Source organism: Dichotomopilus funicola (assembly GCF_033296635.1).
Source record: "Dichotomopilus funicola strain CBS 141.50 unplaced genomic scaffold C8A04scaffold_4, whole genome shotgun sequence".
NCBI lineage: Eukaryota > Fungi > Ascomycota > Sordariomycetes > Sordariales > Chaetomiaceae > Dichotomopilus > Dichotomopilus funicola.
The window spans coordinates 724,430-747,934 of NW_026944025.1; the positions used below are offsets into that span (position 1 = coordinate 724,430).

Consider the following 23,505-nt stretch of genomic DNA (forward strand, 5'->3'; position numbering starts at 1 on the left):
GGTGGTGCTTGGATTCGTGCGCCTGTGGGAGGCGGCTGCTTTCCCGGCGTCGGTGGACGAAAGGCTGGGTGAGACGGAGCGCGGAAGGGGGAAACGGTGGCCGGTTCGGGACGCTTTTCGTGATATGCTTCAGGACCGTAAGATGCTCGGGGCCAAGTGATGATTCGGCTTGCTTAGTCGAGTGGGATGTTGTGGTTGTTTAAATCTAGACTTGGATATACGATACTTGTTGATGTTGTATAACAGACGGCGTGACATGGTGACGATGCAGCTGATTGTACAGTACACTACAGTCGCTAGAAGGTCAATGGCACAAACGTGAATTACGGTTTCCTTGAAGTATGAAAGCAGGTGCAATGTCCAAGGCATCTCCATTAGGAAGGGATGACGGTCAAAAGCATAGGATGAGTGAGAAGCCATTCCAGGGCCTAAAGACACGAATCAAATATGTGAGTATGTTTTGGCTTCAAGCCCCCTATTCCGTTTTACGCCTGTCTTTCCTGGCAAGGTCGGTTGTTTCAGCCGAAAGCTGCTGGAGGAGAAGGCGGGAATTATCCTCGGCCCGGCTGCCCACGAATCAGGAGGAGGTATCGACTCCTCCAGCTCTCAGCAAAGGCGCACGAGGTTGACATCGATACTCATAACAACGTGATAGTGGTGTGCGATATGTCCCGGACGGTTGGCAGGCGTGGCGGCGTACATCCACTAGTGGTATCCGTGGGGGTCGACATTCTTCGAGACCATCCTAGACATGTTCTATGTATAACTAACTAGTGGTTGGCGAATGTGGGGATCTGAGACTTCTCGGGGAAAGAACCGTCCCCGGTGAAGCTTTTCTGCAAAACCGCCTCGCTTCTTCGCGACTTCCTTTTCGAGAAGGATCCCCCCGGCTTATTTCTTGGCGGTTGGTGTCTTGTTCCTTCGTGGTTTCCTCATGCTCGGGCTTTTCTCGGATAGGGTTCAATACCTATGCCACTGGGCTTTTTTTGATGGACCTTCTTTCCTCGACCTCGTCCAGATTTTTTCACTTCTCTGATTCTTACCTCGCCAACTCGCCCATACAAGTTGACACGGCGTTTCTTGATACTTGAACATGCTGACCTCAAAAATTTTGACGAGCCAACGGCTGTTGACCTCAAAAGTAATCTTATCAATCGTTTCTCTGCATGCAACCCACCACTCCATCCTCAGCTCTCCATTGAAAAGCTCAACCGAGGGAACCCAAGTCTGCGTTCCTGCAGGCCCGGCGGAGAAAATGGCAGTTCTTGGCATCACGGATGTGGCGGGCGCCAATTAGACAGCCGGGCCGGAGCACGTTCAGACGACGGACGGGACGGAGATCTTGGCGTTGAGGCTTCATGGTCGTCACCCCCGGTCGTGGAGGAAGGCTCCGGACGTTGGGCTCTCGAATTGGCCTCCAGCTCGGCTGGATGTCAACCGCGCCCACGTGTCTGAGAGGCTCGCCATGAGATTTGAAGAAAGTCATAGGAAGGGCTCGGTTTTCAATCGGGCAAGGCCATTGCTTGGCCGTGTTACTCGATTTCTTGGCCTTCCCTTCTTGTCAACTTTGTGTTGCCCCGGTTCGCGCTTTCCAGGTCGCAAAGCCCAGTCGTGAGATCGCACATCCCCCCGTGGCTCGGCAGCTCGGGCCAAGGTCCTGCGAGGGTTTGGTAAGACATGGTTCACCGATGGGGACGCACGTTGTTTGGGTACACTGCAGGCGGAAAATCTATCGCGCGGGAGAGTAACTATATAAGTTGGCGCGGGGCTGGCCGATCCGCGTTGCCCCAAGCTCTCGTGAGCAGCTTCGAGTCTTTGTGATCGTCGCTCAGCCAAGCCGTTTTTTTGTTTTCTCCTTCACTCTCTTCGGTTGACCGCCAAGATGGTGAAAGCTAACTCCGTCGCGCTCTGCCTCGCGGCGTCGCTGTCTGCGGCGTCGGCACAGACCTTCCAGCGGCTGGGTACCTGCCCCGATCTCGGCTGTGTGCTTCCCCCGGACCAGCAGGACTTCCTCCCCGGCCAGGAGTTCGACATCCGCTTCGAGATCCACGCGCCCAAGAACGGCTCCGAGGCGTTCAACAACGGTGTGCCGGACGAGAAGTTCACGGCCACCATCGCCAAGGACGGCCAGAAGCCCAAGAGCATCGCCGAGTTCTTCAAGCACAGCGAGCCGGCGCTGGAGAAATGGACCTTCTCGTGGTTCGAGGACCTGTTCGCCGAGGACGCTAACAAGCCGTCGGTGGTCAATGTCGCGTCCAAGGCCTTCCGCCGCGTGGCGCTGTACGAGCCCGGCGAGTACACGGTTACACTCAAGTACTACGACGGGCAGACCACCAAGGCCCACTGGACCGTCCGCCCGCTGGCCACCAAGAAGAAGGCCAAGAATGTCGTCTTCTTTATTGGTATGTCGGCCAATGCTTTGATCGGCGGGAGAGGTGATGGGGCCTAACACATTGACTAGGTGATGGCATGACCACCAACATGATCACGGCTGCCCGCCTGTTGGGACACAAGACCGTCAACGGTCGGTACCAGAGCCTGCTCGCGCTCGATGAGTTCCCGGTCCTGGGTCATCAGATGGTGGGTTTGGATCCAAGAAAGGCCAATGGCGGGGAATTGAGCTGACATTGACATTTGCAATAGTCGCACTCGATCGACACCTTCATCACGGACAGTGCCAACTCGGCTTCCGCTCTGTACAGCGGACACAAGAGCTCGGTGAACGCCATGGGGTAAGTGGGTGGGCATTGAGGGGAGAAATGGGAACTTTCGCAAGCTGACGGTATCCCTTCCAGTGTTTACGTCGACTCTTCCCCTGACACGCACGACGACCCTAAGGTCGAGACCATTGTTGAGCTTCTGTACCGTGTTTGGGTGAGTGAACTACCATCTGACTTCCTATGCGGAGAGGACATCAATTGACGAGATTGTGCTTAGGGCTCTGCTTGGGGCGCGGTCTCGACTGCGTTCATCGCCGACGCCACTCCAATCGCGCTGACCGGTCACACCCGCCGCCGGTCCGAGTACGGCGTCCTGATCGACCAGGCGCTGCACGGCGTGAGCAACTACTCGTGGACCCGGACGGCCGGCCCCGACGCCTACTTTGGCGGTGGTGCCGAGCAGTTCATCCCCGGCTCGGGCTCGTACCAGGGCAAGGATTACTACGCTGAGTTTGCGAACGAGGGGTACTCGGTTAGCTGGAACAAGACGGCGCTCCTTGCGGCACCGAATGACCAGAAGGCTCTGGGCATCTTCTGCAGGTCTAACTTACCTGTGTGGCTGGACCGGAACATCTACACCGATAACCTGGCGACGCTCGAAAACAACCCGTCTGGTGCCAAGGGCCCGGCTACGGACCTGCCCGGGCAGAAGGACATGACGCTCAAGGCGATCGAGATTCTGAACAAGCGCGGCGGCGACAAGGGCTTCTTCCTCATGTCGGAGGCCGCGTCGATCGACAAGCAGATGCACACCCTCGACTACGAGCGTGCGCTGGGTGATCTCCTTGAGCTGGACGACACGGTGCGGGCGACGATTAAGAAGCTGGAGGACCTTGGCATTCTCGAGGAGACCCTGATTGTGGTCACTGCCGACCACGGCCACGGCTTTGGTGAGTTCCTATTACATACGTTGCTATGCTGCCAGCCCCGAATCCCGAGTCCTAACAATCACGCAGATGTCTTTGGCAGCGCCGACACCAAGTACTTGCGGGCCCAGGAGGACGACCGGTCCAAGCGCAGCGCCGTCGGCGTGTACGAGCGGTCAGGTCTGTCGCAGTACACGCAGCCCAAGGAGGGCGTGCAATACGGCACGGGCGCCAACTTCCCGCTCAACTGGGACCCGCGGTATGCGATCGCAGCCGGCCTGGGCGCCAACCCGGACCACCGCGAGGACTATGGTCTCGGCCACAAGCCCCGCGTGCCCGCGGCCGTGGGCGCCAACGGCGAGGTGTACGTCGAGAACACGGACCGGCCCGGCGGCTTCGTCGTCAACGGCACGCTGCCGACCGACGAGGCGCAGGGCGTGCACTCCCTGACGGACGTGCCTATCTTTGCGCGTGGGCCGTGCCAGGAGACTTTTGGTGGTACCTACAGCAATATTGATGTGTTTTACAAGATTGCTAGCTGCCTGGGCTTGGGGCACCCGCACAACAAGACGGTGGAGCACCCCGGGCATCCGGGGGACGGGCATGGTAAGGGGAAGGGGAAGGGCAAGGGGCCTGTTAAGTTGTAGGCTGGGATGACATGATATGTTGGGGTAATGGGGAGGGAAATATCTATTTTGGGGTCGGCAATGATTCTGGCTGATGAATGAGTAATTTCTAAATGAAAAAATTGATACACTATTGAACGTTATGGTGTTTACCGTTTACATAGCTAGGTATTCATACCTACCTACCTGACCTACCGGTTACCTAGGTGCAGTAGAACTTGTGGGCTTCAGTGAATAGCACAGTGGACCCCTGTCCGACAGCACTTTCCAGCGCTGGACCCCCAGGCTAAGCCTATTTTGGCAGTGAGCTCGCCCAGCTTGCCCCGCCATTAGCGCGTCCAGTGATTCTTCCAAACATCAACGCGTTGCAGACTAACCTGAGCATCTGCGAGCCTCTGTTTTCAACCCACGAGCCGGAATCGAATTGACACGGCTGGCCGCTGACGGAGGGGTTGACCGTACTAATCGACAACGAACCCGACGACGAACTCGACGACGAACTCGACGACGAACTCGACGACGGACTCTACAAGACGAAGAAACCGAAGACAGACCAATTTAAATTTCCCCGACTCTTCGAATCACACACGATACCGAACCTCGATTGCTTCCCTTCGCCTCTCCTCGCTTTGCTTTGCTTTTCTTCACCCTTCCTGCTGGGTATTCCCCAGACCCAGACCCGACCTAACCATGACCTCCCAACCCAACATGGAGCGCTTCCTCCGCGACTGGCGCCAAGACGCCCTCAACAAAGCGCAATACGAATCCGCCATCTTCATCGGCGACAAGCTGCTCGCCCTCACCCGCGACGACAACGACGCCTTCTGGCTGGCCCAGGTGCATTTCGCCGCCGGCCACCACGCGCGCGCCCACGACCTGCTGCGCAAACACAGCTTGATTGGGTCGAACCCGTCGTGTCGGTACTTGGCTGCGCATTGTCTGATTAAGCAGGGGTGTTTTGCTGAGGCGTTGGGGTTGTTGGGGGAGGTTACGCCCGCGCATTTGTTGGTGGCGGGGAGGAGGGCGAAGAGGAAGATTGTTGCTGGTGGGGGGGTGGGTAAGGGGGCTACGGCTATGACTGCGGGGATAGGTGCTGGGACTGGGACTGGGACTGGGACTGGGACAACGATGACGACGACGGGCCGGGGGGGAAGAGCGGGATCGAGGTCGAGACAGGGACATGATCGGGCTCAGTCACAGAATAAGAATCAGATTCAACACAACCAACAAGCCCAGGAGGAGGCGAAGAACGAGGAGGAATGGTCGACGCGGAGGTACGAGGCGGGCATGTGTTACCTGCGAGGGCTCTGCTACGCCAAGGAGAACGCGTTCGACCGGGCCAAGGAGGCGTACAAGGACGCGCTGCGGATCGATGTGCAGTGCTATGAGGCGTTCACGCAGCTGGTGCGCAACGCGCTGATGTCGGCGGATGAGGAGGCCGAGTTTATGCAGTCGCTGGACTTTAACGGGGTACGGGCGGTGGGTCCCGGTGGTGACGGTGATGGGAACGGGGAGGGTTCAGACCTACAAACGGAACCGGGGGACTACGTGCAGATGCTGTACCAGACGCACCTGTCCAAGTACGGCAACCCGGGGGCGTTCAACACCGCCGTCGAGTCGCTATCAACCCACTACGGACTCGCCGAGAACGCCGACCTCCTCCTCGCCCGCGCCGACCTACTCTACACCCAATGCCGCTTCAAAGACGCACTAGTCATCACCTCATCCATCCTCCAAGACGACAAAACCGACTTCCCCGCCTACCCCATCCACCTCGCCTGCCTCTACGAACTCCGCCAAACCAACGAACTCTTCCTCGTGGCCCACGACCTCGCCGACCACCACCCGGACCACGCCTGCACCTGGCTCGCCGTCGGCACCTACTACCTCGCCACGGGAAAAATCGCCGACGCCCGCCGCTACTTCTCCAAGTCCTCCATGATGGACGCCACCTTCGGCCCGGCCTGGATCGGCTTCGCCCACACCTTTGCCGCCGAAGGCGAACACGACCAAGCCATCACCGCCTACTCCACCGCCGCCCGCCTCTTCACCGGCACCCACCTGCCCCCTGTGTTCCTGGGCATGCAAAACCACGCCATGAACAACATGACCGCCGCAGAAGAATACCTCAAATCCGCCTACCAGCTCTGCCGCACCGATCCCCTCCTCCTCAACGAAATGGGCGTCGTCCTCTACCACCAGGGCCGTCTGAAGGACTCCGCCAAATTCTTTCGTCAAGCCCTCCTCGTAGCCGCTGACACGGGCGCTGACCCCCGCGCTTGGCTCGGCGCACGCACCAACCTCGCTCACGCCTACCGCCGCATGCGATATCTCGACGCGGCGCTGGAAGAATTCGATGCCGTTCTCCGCGACGGAGGGGGGAAGAATGCAGCGGTGCTATGTGCGAAAGCACTGATCTTGCTCGATTCCGGACGCGCGGATGATGCGGCGCGGGTGTTGCATGAAGCACTGGCTGTGAACCCGCAGGATCCGGTCGCCACGGAGTTGTTGAATAAAGCGTTGGAGGAGGCGGGGGTGGGGGATGTGGTTGTTGAGGCGGGGAGTTTGGTGGGGAGGTTGAATGCGGGGGGGTTGGATCTTGAAGAAGAAGAAGAAGAAGAAGACGGGAACGGAGGGGAAGAAGGGGGAGAAGGGGAAGGGAATCCGGAACTGGCTGCTATGGACCGGTTCGAGGCAGAGTTGGAAGGGAGGAAGATGGCTGCGAGAGCGAGGATGATGGAGACTGGAGGGGGGGGACGGAGGGGTCGGTTTGCTGCTGCTGCGGGGGAGAGTGAGGAAAAGGGGACTAGAGGCAAGGGGAAGGGGAAAGGGAAGGGGGTGGTGAGGGGGAATGATGGAAGGAGTGGCGGTGGGACTACTACACCTGGACCTGGGAGAAGAGGAGGAGGATTGGGTGGGGGTGGAGGGATAGAAGGGGATGATGCGGGGGGGGATGTCATGATGGATACGAGTGATGATTTTTAGGTGGTGGTGTTTGCAGAGAGACGGGAGATCCATGGTGAGAGGGAGATGAGGTATGCATTTACGGGGGATTATTATGGCATCGGTAGCATGGCGGGCATATCATAGCGTTGGCGCTGGGTATTTGTATAACGTTAGCAGGTAATATGGCACGATACATACATGCATTACACGGCACGGTAATAATACCCAGTTGAGAATTACGCGCCTTCTTATGCTCTTACGTTCCTACGTTCTCGGTGAGGCAACACCAACTAATAAATTAACAGTTTCATAATGACTCATTGGCAGTCAAATTATTAACTTGAAACCATCTAACCACGTAGAATCCCTACAACTTCCCCTTAGGCGCCCGGGCTAGCAGCTCCTCAACCCTGGCAAACTGGTAGTAGTACTGCAGGCTCTGCGGGTTGGCCAGGGTGCCGCTGGGTTTGATGGTGTGGCCCGAGACGATCTGCTTGACGGGGAGTTCGACTTTTTTGAGGTTGATTGTGGTCTGTTTTCGTTTCTCGTTAGTACCTTTTTTGCGTGTGTCTCTCATCTTGGGTGTGTTGTGTGTGGTGGATTCAGGGGATTTCAGGGGAAGTAAACAGTAAATAGGAAAAGCGGGGCCATGATGAAGGGGGTAATCAAAGGAGACAAAACAAAGGCAAAAAAAGAGAGACAAACATACCGGAATCTCAGGCGTGGGAAAAATATACCTCGGCACATGCCTCTTACTCAAATCCCCCTTAATCGCGTCCCTAATCTCCTCCACCAGCCCCCTCTCAAACCGCTTCCCCGGCCGCATCAGCAAAAACAGCATCACCGACTCATCACTATCCTGCGGCCTCCTCTGCCCCACACACAACGAATCCTGCACACGGTCCGTAAACCGCCGCTCAATCACCGAATACACCTCCGCCGAGCCGAACCGCACACCCGATGGGTTGAGAACGCCGTCGGCCCGGCCTAGGAAGGAGATGTTGCCCGTTGTGGGGTGGATAACGCAAAAGTCGCCGTGGGCCCAGACGTGCGGGAACCGGGCGAAGTAGGCCGAGTGGAATTTGGTTCCTGTGGATGCGGCGCCGTGGGTGAGGTCGTCGCCCCAGAGGAAGCAGGGGATGTTGGGGAAGGCGGTGACAGCGACGAGTTCCCCCGGGGTGCCGGGGGGGACTTCCTTGCCGGGGGTTCCCTCGGGCAAGAGGGAGTCGTAGAGGGCGACGTGGACGCCGAGACTGGGGCCCTGAGTGCCGCCGACGTAGACGGGTTCGAGAGGGTTCATGGCGCCGAAACAGCCGGCGATGTCGGTGCCGCCGGAGATGTTGGCGAGGTGGGTGTGGGCCGGGAAGCCGACGTCGTAGAACCATTCGAAGAGTTGGTCGGAGAGGACCATGCCGGTGGAGGTGACGGTGCGGAGGGAGGAGAGGTCGGCCATGTCGCGCGGGCGCAGGCCGGCTTTGCTGACTTCGAACATCCAGCGGGGGCTGATGCCGAGTTTGGTGATGCGGTGCTCGCCCGCGAGGCGGATGAGGATGGTGGCGTCGGGTTGGAAGGGCGAGCCGTCGTAGAAGATGGCGTGGCCGCCGAAGAGGAGGGCGCCGCAGTTGGAGAGGTACATGATCCAGCCTGTGGTGGTGTATTGTAGGGTGACGCTGTCCGGGCCGAGCCCCTCGTGCAGGACGGCTTCTTTGTAGCTGTTGGTGAGAATCCCGCCGACCGAGTGCACGATGGCCTTGGGGATGCCCGTCGTGCCGGACGAGTAGCAGATCAGGAACGGCTCGTGGTACGGCACGCGGACGAACTGCGGTGGGGGGGTGTTGGGGTTGGCCGAGGAGAGGAAGGCCGTGTAGGTCTCGGCTTTGGGGACGCGTGTGATGTCGCGGGCCTCGTCGAAGCGGCGGATCGACACGACGGCCGCAAAGTTGGAGCAGTCTTTGAGTCCGTTGACCACCTCGGCCATCTTGTCGCGCAGGTCCACCACCTTGCCGTTGTACAGCGCCGCGTCGTCCATGAAGAGGAGCTGCCCAGTCAGTACCTCGTCTCCTTGTATCATGTAAGTAGAAGAGAGACGAAACCAACCTTGGGGTTAACCTGCACCGCCCGCTGTAAAATCCCCTTCACCCCCATATCCGTCGAGCTACTGCTAAACACAGCCCCCAACCACGCGGTCGCCAACCACACCACCAGCGTCTCAACACTATTCGACCCCATAATCACCACGCGATCCCCCTTTTCCACCCCGCGCACCTTCATCGCCTTGGCCATCTCCCTGGCCAACCGCCTCAGCTCGCCATACGTCACCTTCCGGGTACTGCTCCCGCCCTCGCGGACTTCGGTAATCGCGACCTTGTCGTCTTCCTTGTGCCGCACGCTGCGTTCAGCCGTGTTGTTGTCGGCTGCTGAGTAGAGGACATTCTCGGCAAAGTTGAGGTGCACGCCCTCGAACCAGCGCGGGATGGCGTCGATGGGGAGGGACTCGTCGACCACGGTGTTGTAGGTGCCGGAGTGGATGAGGTGGGCGTCGTGGAAGAGGTGCGCCCAGAAGGCCGAGCGGTGGGTGAGTGCCCAGGCGTGGAGTTCGGCGAAGGTCTGTCATATACTTAGCACCTGTCTTCATCCTTTGTATTTTTTTATTAAGCAGAAAATGAGAGAAATACCTTGATCTGCTGGCCGTGCTGGCGGTTGACGTCCTGCATGAACCGGTACATCTGCGTGCTCTGCGGATCGGGATGTTGCCTGTCCGGTCAGTCGTCTCATCTCACCGACTCAACTCCACTTGCTTGAGACCAAGAGCGGAAGCTATAAAACGAGCAAAAGAGATCAATTGAACATACCAAAGCTTCCGTGGCACGGCGACCGCCTGCTGCCCGCTCTCCGCCATCTTGAGATGTCAAATGTGTTGTGTCGAAGTCGGAGTCGAGATCGGAGGTCAAGATCGGAAGTTTTGAGTCAAAAGCCAGAGTTGACAAACAGCGGTGCTGTCTCAGTTGCACCACAGCAGTTGCCCTGTCACTCACGCAGTACAACAATGAAGAGCCAATTCAAGTCAATGGCAATTCAAATGGTCGAATTCATCAAGCCAAAATCGAAGCCGAACTAAAAAACGAGGAAAAGAACAAAACCGAAGGAAAGCAAACAAAGTCAAAGGCCAAAAGATCAACGCAAACCCCAGCCTCGGCTCCGCAACCTCCAACTCCGGACTCCGACCGCCCGCGGAACACAACAACCGCTTGTCGACACTGCTTGAGAGATACAGGTAAAACACCCCTGCCCTCGCTCTTTCCAGTTAGTGATTAAGGGACTCCCCAGTTAACCCCGCATTTAGAGCCCGCTGCATTTCCGATTCCGGGGTCGTTGCGGCTACGCTCGCTGTGGATCGTGGTTGGAGTTCTCGGTAATCGGGAAAAGCACCCCCAGATCGCTGCGGGTCTTTTCCGGGCCGAAGCAGCTAATTATCTCTGAGCATGAGTGAGGATAGTAGTCAATCACACTCCAAGGCGTTTGATTGGAGTGCAGTTCTGAGATGATACCCAGGTAAGTAAATAAATAAAATCTCCAAACACAAAACACGCAAGTAAGCTGGAATGACCTAACGTAACCCTGAACCTCAATATCAATCAACCTATTAACACCGCGATACAGCTCCCCAGCCCCCAACTCCTGTTTTACCCGCCCATCATCACCGACCCTAAACAGGGAAGTAAAATCAGAGAGAAAAATACATAACTGAATACAGAGATGAAAGGAATTCCCGTCGTTCCCGTTATCCGGCAAAGGCTCTAAAATCGAAGTAAAAAACCCAGGTAAACCCCGATGCCTCGAGGAGTTAAATCCACCCCTATCGTGATATCTCCCCTTCCCTTTTCGATTTCCTTCCCATATCCTCCCTAGGATGCCCCCCTACAAATACGGCATCCACAACGCATCACACATAGCCAAATTCATCGGATTAACCGCCTTCGCGATCAAATCAATCACCGTCTGATGCGCCGGCAGATTCCCCGCAGGCGCCTGAGCAAGCGACACCGCCTTTTTCACAATCATCTCACTGTTCCCTTGCACCGTGTCCCTCAGCTGGGCCTCCGTCAAGCCACCCGCTCCAAGACCGCCTGCACCTGAACCACCCGCACCGCCAGCACCTGCACCACTGCCTCCGGCGCCGGAGGCGCCTCCGGCAGCGCTAGGTCGATGATGATGGTGCGCACTAGTAAACCAAAACATCATCTCATCCCTCACAAACAGCGTCAGCGCATGTTCCAACTGAAACTCCGGTTCCGTCAAACACCTTGCAATCGCCATAATCGCACTCGCAAAAATCCCCTCCGTCGCCAGCGGGCCCATAAGCGTCTGCAGGTTCGGCGTCAACCGGAACGGCACAGGTTCCTGGTTATGGAAATACGGTCTGTTGGTGGCCATGAAGGAGATGAGTTCGGACCCCCAGATGTTGCCAGACCCGCGGGCGATGTTGATTTTGTGTGGGTAGCGCTTGTCGATGTGCAGGATGTAGGTCATGAAGGTGAGCGCGGCCATTTGGTAGGAGAAGCGGCGGCGGAAGAGCCAGAATTCGGCGAAGTCGGGGAAGGCGGCTTGGAAGTATTCGAGGGCGAGGGTGGTGTCGACGAATTTTTCTTGGATGGCGCGCATTACTTCGAGGCGGGCTGTTACGGCGTGCTCGGCTAGTTTCTGTGACCTGTTAGAATCATACTGTGGGAAAGAAGTAATAAAAATAAGGAAAGAAGAGCGTACCGGTCCCTTAGCATCCACCAACCCGCGCAGCTTCTCCATCGTATACAACACCGGCTCATCCTTCTGAATCCCATGCCGGCGACAATGGTCCTCATACACCCCCTGCAGCGTGATATACGACACGTCCTCCTGTACTAGGCGAATATGCGGCGCCAGCGGCACCATCAGCGGGAGGGTAAACTGCAAGTCCCGCCGACGACTCTCCTTCTTGCCCGCCAGCGTCTGGTTGAGTTGGCGGAACAGCTGCAGGATGCGTTCCTCACGGCGACAGTGGCGCGCGGCGGGGTGTTGGACCGCAAACGCGTGTACGCTGCCGTCGTGCCCGCGGATCTGCAGACGGCGGTGGGATGCGCCGATGGTGCGCACCAGGTCGACGTCGGGCAGGAAGCGGTCGATGCGGACAAAGTCTTGGTTCTTATCCTTGTGTTGTAGGTATTGACCGGGGACCTCGACGTCGTCGAATTTCTGGTAGCGGAACTCGCTGAGGTGCGGGGAGTAGTGGGCGAAGCTTTCGAGGGGGACGGGCGTGGTGCGGCGGTCGAGTTTCTCTTCGAATTTGTCGCGCCATTTGCGCAGGTTGTGGATGTACTCGTACATGGTGGGTTTGACCTTGACGAAGTCGGCCTCGAAGGTGCCGCGGATGTGGCTGGGGAGGATGGTTTCGGCGAAGCGGGTGATGTTATTCTCCGTCGCCTGGGGTAGCTTCACGTCGCGCGCGTACGAGGTCGGCATGCGGCTGACGTAGGCCAGGCCGTCGTTGAGAAGAGCAACGATGAGCCTATACGCGTCCTCATCGGGCGGACACTTGAAGTGCTTCTGGATCTGGTCAACCATGGTCTCCATTGACAGTGCGAGCAGCGGGAACGCCGTTTTGAGAACGCTCATAATTTCCTCCGTCAGTTCCCAAGGGGGTTTCTTTTGGCCGGCGGCACCGGAACTTTCACCAGCATTCCCAGCATTGGGATTACCGGCAGGACCAGCAGATGACGGCGTCTGAGCGGTAGCCGTCACAGGTGTGCTGACAGCAGCAGCAGCCTCGCCCTCAGCCTTGGTTTCCGTCTTGCCTTCTGCACCATTAGCCGTAGCCGGCCGACTCGTCGATTCAGCACCCCCCGCCGAACCCGGCTCCTTCTTCGCCAACTGCGGTGACACCGAAGCCGACGCCGAAGCCGGGGCCGACCCATTCGCCTTGCCAGCAGCCTGCTGCTGCTGCACCCTCTTCGCCCGCTCTTTCGCATCCTGATTTTTCTTGATAGCCAACATATCCTCCCTGTTGGTGCGCAGCTGGAAATACAGCGCCTGCGGATACGTCTTGGCAATCTTGAGCAAAATGTTCTGCACGCGAGGCGCCTCCTTATGCCCCAGCCCGACCAGCAGCTGCGGAATAAAAGTGATCCACCACCACACCAGCACCTCGCCCTTGAAATCGTCAAACCCAGACGCAATGGTGCCGTTGGCGTCGTCTAGACTCAGCAGCCACAGGATGCGGGCGATCAGCTTGCGCGACTTGTGGTCCTTGTAGCTGGACGCGGCCTGAAGGTAGCTGGTGAGGGCTTGTTTGGCGGCGGCCAGATCGGTCGGGTTTTCCTTGAACTTGCGATCGTTAAAGTACCCCCACTCGGCCCAGGCCTTGGCGGCGGTGATGTCGAAGTACAGAGCGGTGCCGTAGGCGCTGTCGGCTTCTTCCTTTTGGTTGAGCTTCTCGAGGAACATGCCCTTGAGGGTGTAGAACTCGGCCTTTTGCGGGGCGCTGAAGTAGTTGAGGTTGGTGTTGTTGATGACGTCCAGGCCGCTGGTGAGTTCGTCCGGGTTCTGGTAGTGGCACTTGGCCTGCTCGCGCAGCTTGAGGAACGCCTCTTGGATCTCGATGTTGGGCAGCGTGTAGATGCGGCTGAGCTGGTTGATGCACACCTCGGGGAGTGCGTGCTTGCGCGCGACGTGCGCGAACCGGTTGATGATCCACGCCGTCTCGTGATAACCCCGATACGCAAACGACACCCCCCCGGGATTCTGCGGCTGCTGCGGCACCAACCCCAAGTACGTCCCGTTGATCAACCCAAAGATGTGCTGGCGCCATGTAACCAGATCTTGCCAGGCCACGATGTCGTCCCACGGATTGGGCAGGCGATCGCGCCATGAGCCCAGCAGCAACTTCAGCTCGCCAGACTTGACATCAAGATTACTGGCGATGGTGCTGTTGAGGCTCTGCGAGATGACGCTAGCATCGTGCAGCTCGACCAGCTGCTGGAAGTTCTGGAGCACCGGGATATGAGCCGACGTCAGCCGCTTTGGCAGCTGGTGCCATTTGCGAATTGACAACTGAATCGCCTCATCAACCACCCGACTAAAGTCCGGCATGGTCTCCTGCTTGTTGTGCAGCTTCAGCAGCGACATGAAGGCCTGGAAGAAAGACCGGCGCGGCGTGGGCGCATCCATGACCCCCTTGATGAGCGTGTCCAGCTGGTCGCGGTTCTCCTGATTTTGCCAGTACTCCGGGTTCCGCCACGCACACTCCAGCAACAGATCCTGAAAGTTCTCATGCTTAGCAAAATCCTGCAGCACCTCCCACTGCTGCAGCTTCTGCGCGCACAGCACCCAGTGGTCCTCCCACAGCATGTACTCCGACTCGGAGAACGGAATCACCCCCGTGCGCGCCTTGATCTGCGCCGTCTCATACATGCGCTGCGCCTTCTCCCACATGCCGTGCTGCTCATACGACAGCGCCGCGTTGGTCTCGACGAACTGGCAGCGCCGGCGCCACGTGCCGTAGAACAAATCATCCTCCCCAAGCGACGCGTACAGGTCCACCAGCGCGTCCAGATTGCTCTCGCGCACGGTGGCCGAGTCGATCTCGGGTTGCAGCGCCGAGTTCTCCAGTTGATACAGCGCCGTGTACCAAGCGTCGTAGGTCTTAGCCTCGAACTTGAGCACGTGGGGGGGGATTTTGCACAGCGGCCACGTCTTAACGGCGCCCGCGAGTAACGACTGCACGACGTTCGGCCGCTTGTCCATCTGCCGCGAGTGGTAGTCCTTGGTCAGCAGCGCGACAAGCCCGCGCTCGAGATCGGGCCGGTCTTCCTTGGCCGTGGCCGACCAGAACATCGGGAACAGCGCGACCCAGAGTTCGTGCGCAAAGCTGGAATCAACATGCTGCAGCTGCGTGATGGGATCCAGAATATCACGCACCCGCACCTCGCCCAACTCGGCCACAAACCGTCGGTGGCCAGCCATAAACGCCTCGTACTTGTCATCGCTCATGCTGCTTGGTTCGCGGCTATCGCGGGCGTACGTGTTGGCCAGCTGTGACAGCTGCAGTGTGCGGAAGTCCTCAGCGTGCAGCTGAACGGTCGGGTTTGTATCCACGCCACCCAGCAACAACTGCGTGGCCTGCGCGAGCCAGTACGAGTCCGCAAGCGTGTCCCAGTTCTGCGACAAGATAATATAACTCAGCCGCGCGCTGGCCGTCTTGGACAGCGACTTGTCAAAGATAGACAAGAACTTGTTGCGCGTCTCGACATCCTGCGCCCGCGTGCCGATCAAAAACGCATGCTCCATACGCACCGTCAGCTCCGTCCGCGTGATCTTGGGGTCCTCGTAGATGCGCAGCACGAGATCCAAAAACCGCATCAGCATCGTCGGGTCCTGGCGGTGCTCAAACGAGATCATCTTATGCAGCACAGCCGTCTTTTCCTTAAGCGTCGGCCACGTCCCCTCGGACCGGAACACCCAGCCCTCCACCATCTCCAGGATCTTCTCGCACAGCGCCACATGCAGCGACTTCTCCACAATGGTCGCCAACACGCTGAGAAACGGCCGGCGGTTATCCCCCAGAATCTCCATGCGCATCGACGTGACCTCGACAGCCTTGAGGATCAGCCCCGTCTGGATCTCGAGGTCGTACGCGTTCATCTCGGTCGGCGCGTTGGGATCCTGCTGCGGGGGGCGGATCCCACTGGCCTGGTGCGCCAGCGCGGCGTAGTGCGAGACATGATCCCGCGCGAGCTTTGTCTGTAGGGACTTCATGATGGCGGTGATGTGCTGGTCGATCGTCGACGGCTTGCAGTTGCCCAGCGACCACAGCACGTTGATGCCCGACACGTAGTTCGACGCGGCCATGCTCTCCGTCGCGATCCCGGAGAAGAAGGCGATGATTTCCGAGGTCTGCGCCTCCGACTCCCCGTCCGCATCGGCATCCTCCATTGGCACGTCCTTAGGCACCGCATCCAGAATCCGCCGCACGATCGGCTTGATGTCCCGCCCGCCATCATACTTTTTGTCGGCCACGTGCAGACAGTCCTGGACCTCCGGGTTCTCCGACTTGAGGCACTTCTCCAGGATCTTTTGCGCGTGCGTCATGTTCTTGAGGATCCACTCGTCCGTCTGGAAGTTGAGGATGATGCGCACCACCTGCAGCGTGTTGATGATGTTCGTAATAAACTTCTCGTCGCCCTTTTCCGTCTCCGAAGGATCCCCCGCGAGCAACCCGGCCGACTTCTCGCTGGCCAGCACCACATCCGTGACGTTGGGGAACAGGTCCATTTCCAGGTCACCCCAGTACTGCGGCTGCAGCAGGTTGTACAGCAGCGTCATGGCCTTCTTGCACAGCTCCGTCGTTGGCGAGGGGAGCACGGGCAATGTCGGGTCGCGCGGTTTGGCCGAGGGAAGCTGGTACCGCTCATTAAGCTGCGCGATGAACTCGACCAGGTACTTAACCATCTTCTGTCGGCCTATCAGCGGGATCTGGAACTCGGCTTTCTCCGGCTGCTGCCTTGCAGTGGAAGGCGACGAAGCTGTCACCAACTCACCCCCCAACTTCCTCTTCTTGGTGTTGGGCGACTCCGACACCGCGCGCAGGGGCTCGCTCAGTTTCCCCTCGACCCGCCGCTCTTCCCACTGCCAGATTAGCCACATCATGTTAAGTGCCAGCTTCCGGCTCTCGTTGGACGGGTTCGGCGGCGACGCGACCTTGCGCAGGCACTGGATGATCAACATGGCAAACTTGTCGCGCGTGTGGTAGAACAGGTCCGGATGTCGCACCAGGAAGTGGAAAATGCACGTCATCTGCTGCACGTTCTGGCTCTCCTCGGCCAAGATCCGCCGCGGCGCGACCGCCCACACCGGGTTACGGTCCGTCAACGCCGTGTTGCAGCGCTTCGGCATGACCGGCGCCATCAACTCGAGCGCTTGCGTCACAAGCGCCCGCCCTTCGTTCTGGTTCGTCTTGAGCAACGAGATGTAGATCTGCGTGACAATCTTGGCTGGAGTCTCGTAGTGCGCGATAAAGTACCCGATGACCACGTACGCCGCGTGCTTGTTGATGACATCGTCCAGTCGGATGTAGGCCCACCCAAACTTGATGAAGTCTTTCCGCGCGTCCTGTAGGATCGAGTGGTGGTACTTGACGATCATGGCCGAGAGCTGGAGCACCTCCATGCGCGTGTGGTCGATGCGTGGCTGCACGAGATCGTCTTGCGGATCTGGCAGGTTGACCTTCCAGATCTTGGTGTTGATCGAGTCGATGACCGACTTGTCTAGGAATCGAGGACTCTTATTGTTGACCGTTGTCGTCGATTCACCATTGTTCCAGTGCCGCATCACGTCCATCGCAACGATGGGATTCACAATATTGTGCAGGAGATACCACTTTGTCCGCTGCGACGCAGTCTTCCCAGCGTACACCTCCAGACAACGCAGGACTGTCGTCCTCCAGAAATCAATCGACTCGTTGCACACAACATGCTTGTAGATGTGCGACAGCAAGGCCGGCGACTCGCGGAAGTCATCGGCCGTGATGGACTCAATCAGCCCAAACAGCGGATCCAGCTCCTTGGGGTTCCTTGCAAGCGCCTTCGTCAGTATCGCCATGAGCTGCTCCGAGGCCTGGTCAGCCGGCAGACGCAAGTTCGGTGGCAGCGAGTTCGCCTTGAGATTCCGCTCCAGCTCCTTACCAACCGTCTTCAGCCAGTCGATATGCTCCTTGTTGTCCAGCCATGACAGCGTGTTGGGGAACTGACACAGCGCGTCCAGCATATTGATGGTGTTAATAATAGCCGTGAACCGGCTGTCCCGGCCCTGCGAGATACTGTTGTTGCACGTCTTGATGATGAACTCAACATTAGCCGCCCCCCAATCTCGCAACACGCCGCTGTCTGCGTGGCGCAACACCTGCGACAGGAACCGGCCGTACTTGAGCTCCTCCAGCTTGGCCAGGCTAAACGCCCACACATCCGACGGGTACTTGTTGAGGTACTTGTACACCGGCAGCCGGAACGGGCTGTGGTGCGTGCGGCGCAGCTTCTCCTCGAGGTCCAGCACGTTGTCGATGACCCGCTCCTTGAACTGCTTGGCCGCGTCCGGAAGCAGGTGGAAGATGTTGAAGATCGCCGCAATCACCTTCAGCGAGTTGTGCTGCTCGAAAAACGTGAACGAGATCTGTTGCAAGAACGCAGGCTCTGCTATCTGCCTAGCGTGCTCCAGTAACCGCGCCCCAATCTCAACTTTGAAGTACGTCGTCAACAGCCGCAGCAACCGACCAAGATTGTCCAAACTATGAACAGTCAAGCGCTTAGCATCCTGGAGACTAGCCAGCACAGGCCGAAGGCCGGACTGCAGCAGGTCCTTAGGAAGCTTATTCGTATGCTGCAGGACCAGCTTGAGCGCGTCGTTGGCAGCCTCAATGGTCGGCGTGGAGTCCGAGTACAAACACTTGAAGAACACCGAGACGACCTTGAGCCGGGTCGGGTTGTTAGTGCCGCTGCCGAACTCGTCAAAGCACATGGCGCTGCTGAGGATCTTAATGCACGACACCCGCAAGTTCACAATGAAGTCGTGCGTGCGGAACTCGAGCGTTTTGCCGGCCAGCGACTCGTCGGTAGCGTCCGCTAGAGCCAGCGACTCCATCAGTAGCCGGTTCAGGTTCTCGTCAAAGGCCACAAAGTCGCGTTTCAGCGACATGTAGTAGGTCACGGCATCGATAAAGCCGATCTGAATGGCGAAGGGTAGTGCCCGCAGCGGCTTGGCGTAGATAGGTTGCAGCAGCTGCTTGCGATGCGGCTCGACCAGTTCCCAGACCTCGGCCCCCGAAGCCTTGGCAATCAACTCCAGCGACCGCCTTGCCGTATCCCGGACGTGTCGGTTCATATGCGACAGCTCCCCGTTGAGCATCATGACGATCTGGGCCATGCGCGAGTGTTTGGGATGCGGTTGCGGTTGCGGCAGCGGCTGGGCCGCACCCCCAGCCGTGGCAGCGGATGCTGGGGGCGCAGGAAGACAGTCCGCCTTTTTTATATTCTTGGTGAGCTTAGTCAAGAGAGCCTCCAGCGTGACCTGTGCCGACCGCCTTGTTTTCTCCGGCAGATCCTGCGGCATGTCCTTGATGACATACATGAGCGCACGGACGAAATCGATCTGCTTGGCCGCGACCCAGAGATCGCCGAGCTCGACATCCGTCAGGAGCGCCTTGATGCCGAGCGTCCCGCCCGTCTTGGTGAACCACTCTTCTTGGTAACACCCATGGCAGAACGTGGATGCCAGGCTGTTGAACAGTGTCAGACGAGCCACATGCGCAGGCGACCCAAAGATAATGACGGCCGAGCTGTGCATCTCCTTGATCAGACGCTCCGCCGCGTCGCGAATGTCCACGTTCTCCGAGGCCAACGACTCCAAGATGGCGTCCGACAGGACCCGGCTGTCGAGGAACAGCGGGCCGTCGCCCGACTTGGTGTCGAAGGGACTGTACGCCCGCTTCATGTCGACCAGCGCCCGGCCGACCTCGAGAATGGTAAAGTGGCGTGCTAGGTTGAGCAGCAGTGCATCCACCTCCGCCTTGAACTCAGGCATGGATTGCGCGTACATGAGCGCCTTGATGAGCCGCTTGAGGAGTTGTTCCTCGTCGTCCTTCTTCGCCGTCGAGCGCTCCCGGTCTGACGTCTCAAACGGCGAAATGTCGACCGACTTGTTGCGTCCGATGAGATCCTGCACCTGGAGCCGGAGAATCCGGGGGAGGTCGTCCGGCAAGTTGTCAAATCCCACGCGCAACTTGACCTGCGCAATGATCAAGCTCAGCGCCTGCCGCTTGTAGTAAGGATCGTACTGCTTCGACGCCGACGGCTGTGGTCCCTTGGCCGGCCGGGGGACTTCCATCAGCTTTTGGATAGCAAGCTCCACGCCAAGGTGCGCCGGGAACGCCCTGTCCCGCTTGGACCCAATCAAACGGACATCGAAGCTCGTCCGGTCATCGACGTACTCCTGGAACGTCACAGGCAGCGCGTCCGTCATGAATTTCCGGTTCCGCCCGCCCAGCTTGCCCAGGATCCTCAAGGTTGTGTGAGCATGAAAATGGCTGTAAGGGTGAGGCTTCAGGTGATCAAAGAGGGCGGTCATAAGGTCATCGATCACGGGCGCCATGATGGGATCCAGGTAGTCAGCCGTGAGATTGTCAACGCAGAGCTCGAGCGTACGCAGTCCTTGGCCGACCAGATCCGTGCCTGCACGCAGGGCGACCACCAGCGGGCGCATGAGGAAGCTGAGATGCGGTAGCAGGTTGCTCAAACGAGCCGGCACCGTCAGACAGAGCTCGACGTAGAGATCCCGCTCGGCGGGTTTGCGGGCCGCCAGGAGGAGGTTGTTCAACACGTCGAGCAACATCTCTAGCAGTGGAAGAATCTGCTTGTAGAGGTGCTCGAACTTGCCGCCGCCGATGCTCCTGAACAGAGATCGCAGCAAGAGGAAATAGTTCATCGGCTCCTCGGCCTTGGTCGATAACTCAATCGACTTGGTGACAATGTCGACAACGTGGGGGAGCAGTACCTGCTCGTTCTGCGAGGCGAACAGAGTGACCGCCATAAACGCAAGCTTAAACAGACGAAGCAGAATCGACGACTTCTTGATGTCGGCCGAGCCCACGTCCTCAATGCGCTCCATCAAGAAGCGCAGGAGCATACCACAAAAACTGGGCGAAGTGGCCTCGCTGGCGAGGAAGAATTGGGGGATATGAAGTAGAGCAGTATGTTCGTGAATCATGTCGTAAAGTCGTGGGATCTCTTGCTGGAATACCTCGTGGAACGTGGCCGGGTCGATGGCATGGAAGACCGTGGCGAACGTCTCGAGTAGGTCCTTCTCCTCCTTGCTACTAGAAATCATGTAGAAGTTGGCCATGTACTCCACGGGCGAGCTGTAGGGTGACTCGGCCGCCGGCTTTTCTATCTCGTAGTACCGGAACACATAAGCGCCCTCGCGGAAGAGCTTGACGATCACGTTGACCTCCTCGGCGGTGAACCCGTACGCGGCGTCAGTCCAGTGTGCAGGCGCCCCAGTAAGGTCGACGGCCCCCGGCTGATTGCAGCTTTTGAGCTGGTAAAAGGTGTTTTTGAGCCCGTTCATCAGATTCCGAAAGAGAAACTTGTTGTCAACGACCGGGTTGGCCGCGCGGTCCCGCGGGTTCGACGCCTTGATCGGCATGGCGTTGAAGATATCGACCTCGTCCCAGTCCGGCGGGGTCTCCTTATCGGGAAGATAGGTCTCGGGTGTGTTATCAATGGCCAACTGATCGTACTGCTTAGAGAGTTTCACAGCGTTCAAATATTGCCTGTTCATGGCAGCAAACTTGTCGCCGATGGCGTTGAGGATCATAATGAGGTAGTGTCGCGCATCGACCTTGTTCGGCAGACGGGCGATGAACTCAGCCATATTAAGGAGGAGCTTGGCGCTCATCGTCTGGAAGCTGGTGCCCGGGAAGTTGTCCTGCAGGTTCCGCGTGTAGACCTCGACCGTCTTCCGGATCTGCTCGGGCGACAGGCTCTCCCGGACGTGGTGTATGAGGTCTGCGAGCATGCTGAACGCTAGGGGCCGCATCGTTTCGTGGACGGTCAGGCCGTCGCCGATAAGCGTTCGCTCGTCCAGCAAGTCGTCAATTTTGGGTAGAAAGATTTTCCTAAAATTAAAGTTGATAATGTGCCGTATCGCCACGAGCAACTCCTTACGTGCCCCTGACTTCTCCCTCGGGCAATCCTTCAACAGACGAACAGTGATGTCAGGGAGACTCGCCAAAAAGTCGGACAGCAAATTAGCATACTGCCGGAGCAGGTAGGCCAAAAAGCTCATCGTCTTGACCTGGGCCGTAATGAACTCCCCAAATGCCGCGCGGTTCTTGATATTGGGACTGACGCCCGTATGGATGGTGCCTTTCGCGGCCGCGTCGGCGTGTGCCTGCTCCTGCGCCATGGCCTGGCACTGCAGGGCTTCCTTAATCAGGGGCACGAAGGCCTTAACATTCTGCGCGACGCTCCCGCGGTACACCTGGAAAATCGAAACGACGATGATCGGGCACTCAGCCAAGACCTTAAATGACTGCATCCCCTTCAGCAAGTTGCGGTTCGACTGCTGGCCTGCATCGACGTTGAAATCGGCCCCCACGGCCGCTGGTGAGCCCGCCCTCGGCGACTGCTGATGTGGAAGCAGGCTGGTATGTGTACTCCCCGGCGTAGACGGCGGTACTGTCGGGGCGGCGGCTGGGGGGGTGTTGTCGAGCTGCTCCCGGACGACGCGGCTCAGCTGCTGGAACAGCTCTTGGATCAGGGACAGGAACCCCTGGACCTTGTTGGCCATCAGCTTGTGCTGGTGGCGCATGATGTCGGAGATAATCTTCACGGAGAGCACGGCATTATCCTCGTTGTCGTTCCGGACCAGCTGCATCAGCAAATCTACCACTTCCTCGGCGTACGGCTCGAACGGTTCGGTCGGGGACGACGAGGTGGGCAATCGGTGGAAGATCTCGAGCAAGCAGTTGCGCAGCTTTTGCGTGTTGGTCTGTTCGGGGGTGGAGGTGTAGAGGATGCATGGTTGGCGGAGGATGTTGACGAATATCGGCATCAATCGCTTCAGGAAGATCGGGTATGCGGGGCCGCTGGTGTAATGGTCAAGACTGTCGCGCAGCGCCGATGCGGCCTCGACCTTGATACGAGGCTCTGTGGTAGTAATCAGTAGTTAGTTCTCTGCCATGACTCCCCGTGCAATGAGCCGTGGGAATGGGAATGGCGGGCGCATAAGGGGGCAATGCCTCACCGATCTCTGCGACGCTCAACTTCCTCACCACATCCTCGATGAGACTGCTCGCCATGGTTGCGACATGCACCCTTCCGGGAGGCACGGCGATAACGGGGATCGCCCTCTACCAAGTCAAATCGCGGGGTTATTCCAATTGTGCAGCGTCGGTTGCGGGAGCATTCGGCTGTGATCGTTGCGGTTGAAAGCTGGACTCGCGCATGCGAAGCTTCTTGAAGGTGAAAGTGGTTGGATGATGCTAATTAGCAGCCGAGAGTCGAAATAACCTTTAAATGTACGGTCGACTGTGGCGCGGTATATCACAAATCGAATGAATTATGTCGAATGGTCAAATGTACTTTCATTAGTTTGGCGATGAGTTGTGAAGAGAAAGAGTGTGGAAGGGGTATCTCGTCGGACGGGTTTAAGGGTAGCTCCCAGCAAGCAAGGCCAATGCTCTGCTTCTCGATGCGCGTTGATCAAAAAAACCCCAGAGGGTACGCGAAGCTGGGGGATGCTGCCGCGAAATCAAAGTGCGCTAGG

General features: G+C 58.2%; 4 protein-coding genes across 4 annotated transcripts; 2 read left to right on the forward strand and 2 right to left on the reverse strand.

Annotated features, from left to right (window-relative positions):
- Positions 1-1,882: 1,882 nt before the first annotated feature.
- C8A04DRAFT_34443 (alkaline-phosphatase-like protein) lies at positions 1,883-4,402 on the forward strand (the record flags this gene model as incomplete). The annotated part of the gene is made up of 7 exons (XM_062782824.1): positions 1,883-2,402; positions 2,462-2,580; positions 2,644-2,732; positions 2,796-2,874; positions 2,938-3,610; positions 3,677-4,192; positions 4,377-4,402. The coding sequence occupies 7 exons, from the start codon at positions 1,883-1,885 to the stop codon at positions 4,400-4,402; spliced, it is 2,022 nt and encodes a 673-aa protein (XP_062640626.1).
- Positions 4,403-4,902: 500 nt separating this feature from the next.
- Positions 4,903-7,197, forward strand: C8A04DRAFT_34444 (anaphase-promoting complex subunit cut9; the record flags this gene model as incomplete). The annotated part of the gene is made up of 3 exons (XM_062782825.1): positions 4,903-5,265; positions 5,389-6,980; positions 7,113-7,197. The coding sequence occupies 3 exons, from the start codon at positions 4,903-4,905 to the stop codon at positions 7,195-7,197; spliced, it is 2,040 nt and encodes a 679-aa protein (XP_062640627.1).
- A 328-nt stretch (positions 7,198-7,525) lies between these two features.
- Positions 7,526-10,057, reverse strand: C8A04DRAFT_25062 (uncharacterized protein; the record flags this gene model as incomplete). Its single annotated transcript, XM_062779416.1, has 5 exons — positions 7,526-7,690; positions 7,868-9,196; positions 9,256-9,765; positions 9,834-9,912; positions 10,011-10,057. 5 exons carry the CDS (start codon positions 10,055-10,057, stop codon positions 7,526-7,528), a joined length of 2,130 nt encoding a protein of 709 aa, XP_062640628.1.
- Positions 10,058-11,076: 1,019 nt separating this feature from the next.
- C8A04DRAFT_9288 (uncharacterized protein) lies at positions 11,077-23,038 on the reverse strand (the record flags this gene model as incomplete). The annotated part of the gene is made up of 3 exons (XM_062785431.1): positions 11,077-11,285; positions 11,382-22,886; positions 22,984-23,038. 3 exons carry the CDS (start codon positions 23,036-23,038, stop codon positions 11,077-11,079), a joined length of 11,769 nt encoding a protein of 3,922 aa, XP_062640629.1.
- Between the last annotated feature and the right edge of the window lie 467 nt (positions 23,039-23,505).